This window comes from Temnothorax longispinosus, chromosome 3 (assembly GCF_030848805.1).
Source record: "Temnothorax longispinosus isolate EJ_2023e chromosome 3, Tlon_JGU_v1, whole genome shotgun sequence".
Lineage (NCBI taxonomy): Eukaryota > Metazoa > Arthropoda > Insecta > Hymenoptera > Formicidae > Temnothorax > Temnothorax longispinosus.
In genome coordinates, this window is record NC_092360.1 from 19,318,701 (window position 1) to 19,321,200 (window position 2,500).

The 2,500-nt window shown below is 28.9% G+C and overlaps 1 protein-coding gene across 1 annotated transcript in view; it reads left to right on the top strand.

Moving 5' to 3' along the window:
- The first annotated feature begins 756 nt into the window (after window positions 1–756).
- The window catches only part of LOC139810822 (phosphoserine aminotransferase), a 6,874-nt gene continuing 5,130 nt past the window's right edge, over window positions 757–2,500 (top strand). Inside the window, exons 1-2 of the mRNA XM_071774720.1 lie at window positions 757–1,143; window positions 2,406–2,500. The exon at window positions 2,406–2,500 is cut by the window's right edge and continues 36 nt beyond it. Of these exons, the coding sequence (XP_071630821.1) occupies window positions 1,075–1,143; window positions 2,406–2,500 (164 nt within the window). The 5' untranslated portion in view covers window positions 757–1,074. The remainder of the gene's footprint in view (window positions 1,144–2,405) is intronic.

Consider the following 2,500-nt stretch of genomic DNA (forward strand, 5'->3'; position numbering starts at 1 on the left):
ATGCTAGTTACAAAATAGTGCAGAGATCTGCAAAGCAATTTTTGATAAATTGTTGAATAAGTCTTATATTTATTTACATTATGTTTTTAAATAATTGTATTGTATATAAGAAATACTTTTCTTATTTTATAAAATATATTTTTTGTATTAGATAAATAAGGCGGTATACATGCAATAACTTATAAATAATTGTCTAATTTTTTTTATCTTTATCAACAGGCGCATATCCTATATAATTTCGCTATATAATTTCTTATACTACGTAATTCTTCTTTGTTGAAAATTATGTTCGTTTGTAAATATATTAACTTAATAATCTATAATCCTTGTAGCTTTTGTATGGAATATTATACACTATACAGAGCAAAATTTGTTAAATTTATTACGAACATAATAAAAAAAACTTCATTTAAAGTCAAGGAGAACCGATAATCTTACTAATAAATCTTAATAGAAGTGTGTTGAGTTGAATTTTTATGAGCGAATTTTAAAATTATAGTCACTATTTTAAAATTCCCTCATAAAAATAAAATGACTAGTCACTATTTTAAAATTTCCTCATAAAAATTCAACTCCACAAACTTCTATTAAGATTTATTAGTAAGATTATCGGTTCTCCTTGACTTTATTTGTTTTTTTATTACGTTCGTAATAAATTTAACAAATTTCGCTCTGTATAATATTCTATACAAAACCACAAGAAATATGTATATACATATTGGAACGCACTGTACGTACGTATTGGAACGTGCCTTGACGTTGACCATGAGATCTTGGACAAAAATAGTTTTGAAACACTCTGTACGACATTTGCTTAAAAGTAAAACAAACAAACCGCTCAACGTAGATGCCTCATGTCTCACGCGTTAGAAATTTTATTTATCTCGATAAGATTGTAGTAGGAAAATACATAGACATAGAGGAATTCAGATAAGAGATCTGAAAAGACCTCCCACGGATTGAACGAACCAACTGCGATAACGATTGCTGCCTGGTACCACTTGTTTGTCTCTTATCCACTTCAGTCTGCTTTGCACTGTCTGCCACGCCGTACGTCAATTGCAAGTTATAATAATGACCGATCTCTCTCAAAGTCATAAAGTAATCAATTTCGGCGCCGGCCCTGCTAAATTACCGCACGAGGTATGTTAAAAAATTTTTTTACAACTCGCATTATGCAAATAAAAATTTCCAAGTTAAAAGAAAAATTATTTTCCAAAAATAAATGACTAATTTTATCAAATTAATTTTCTTAATAATTTAGATGTTTTTTTAACCTATAAAAAAACGCATGAATATTCTGTATAAATCAAAATTTATATAACAATCCATTACATATAAAATGCAATAACTCTTTTAGCATATGTTTTCACGAATAAGCTAGTCCAGCAAGTAAAATGCAGTAAGCTAGGAATTTGCAAACAGATAAAACAAAATATTACGTAGATTGAGATTAACTACGTTCGCATTAAGCTTAAATTCTGCCAGCAGTATCTGTTTCCTTCTTCTGCTCTTCCTTCCCCCCCCCCCCCCTTCGACGACATTCCGACAACAAATTGCCAGTAGAACGGAGAAAGAATCTATCATTTCGCAACCATTAAAATGGCATGTATCATTTAAGTGATTACGAAATGACATTATGCTCAGTTTTGTAGTGGATTTGTTATCGTATTCTGTTAGTAGATTTTATAAGATTATTATAAGATAAGAAATATTCTAAACTAAAAAAACAATATGTATAGTATAAATATATGTATGGAGAAATTGATGATTAATATTGTTACTACATAATATATAAGTGTTGCGAGTAATTGCAGAAAAAAGTTGTAATTTGATCTAATTGATCTCAATTGCCAAGTTATAAAGGATATGTTCTTTCAAGATACGACTTGTCAGTAAATATGTGCAGATAGCTTTTGCATTAATGTTCCTGATGTTAATCTGTTAATACTTATTTTATTTAAACTTACTTTCATGTAATACCAATTAATTTTTTTGCAACATATACGTTTAAATGTGTACATACGTAATATATATTACATATAGTCACAATAATTTTTTTGAAGAAGTATATGCAAAAGATATTTATATAACTTTATAGTCTCCTCTCCATAAGAAATATTAATAATTTCTGCGATTTACAGTCGACCTATGATTTTCGGATCCATGAGAATAGACAGCCGTCTCTTCGCGCATTATTATCATAAATAAATAATCTTCATACTTTTATGCAATAATCACGTATAATAAATGCATTTCAGTCACATTTTTTGTGCTATCAAAACGATCGATCATGTTGTGTTTTTAAATCCATTTTTATATTAGAAGATAACAGAATTTGAATAAGTCGCATTCATTGAACTAACAGATATATCAATTAATCGAGAATGCTTCGTCATTTATAGGTTCTGAAAAAAGTGCAGGAGGAATTACTCGCATATGGAAACACGCAAATCAGCATCCTTGAGCTAAGCCATCGATCGAATGACTTTAAGAAAGT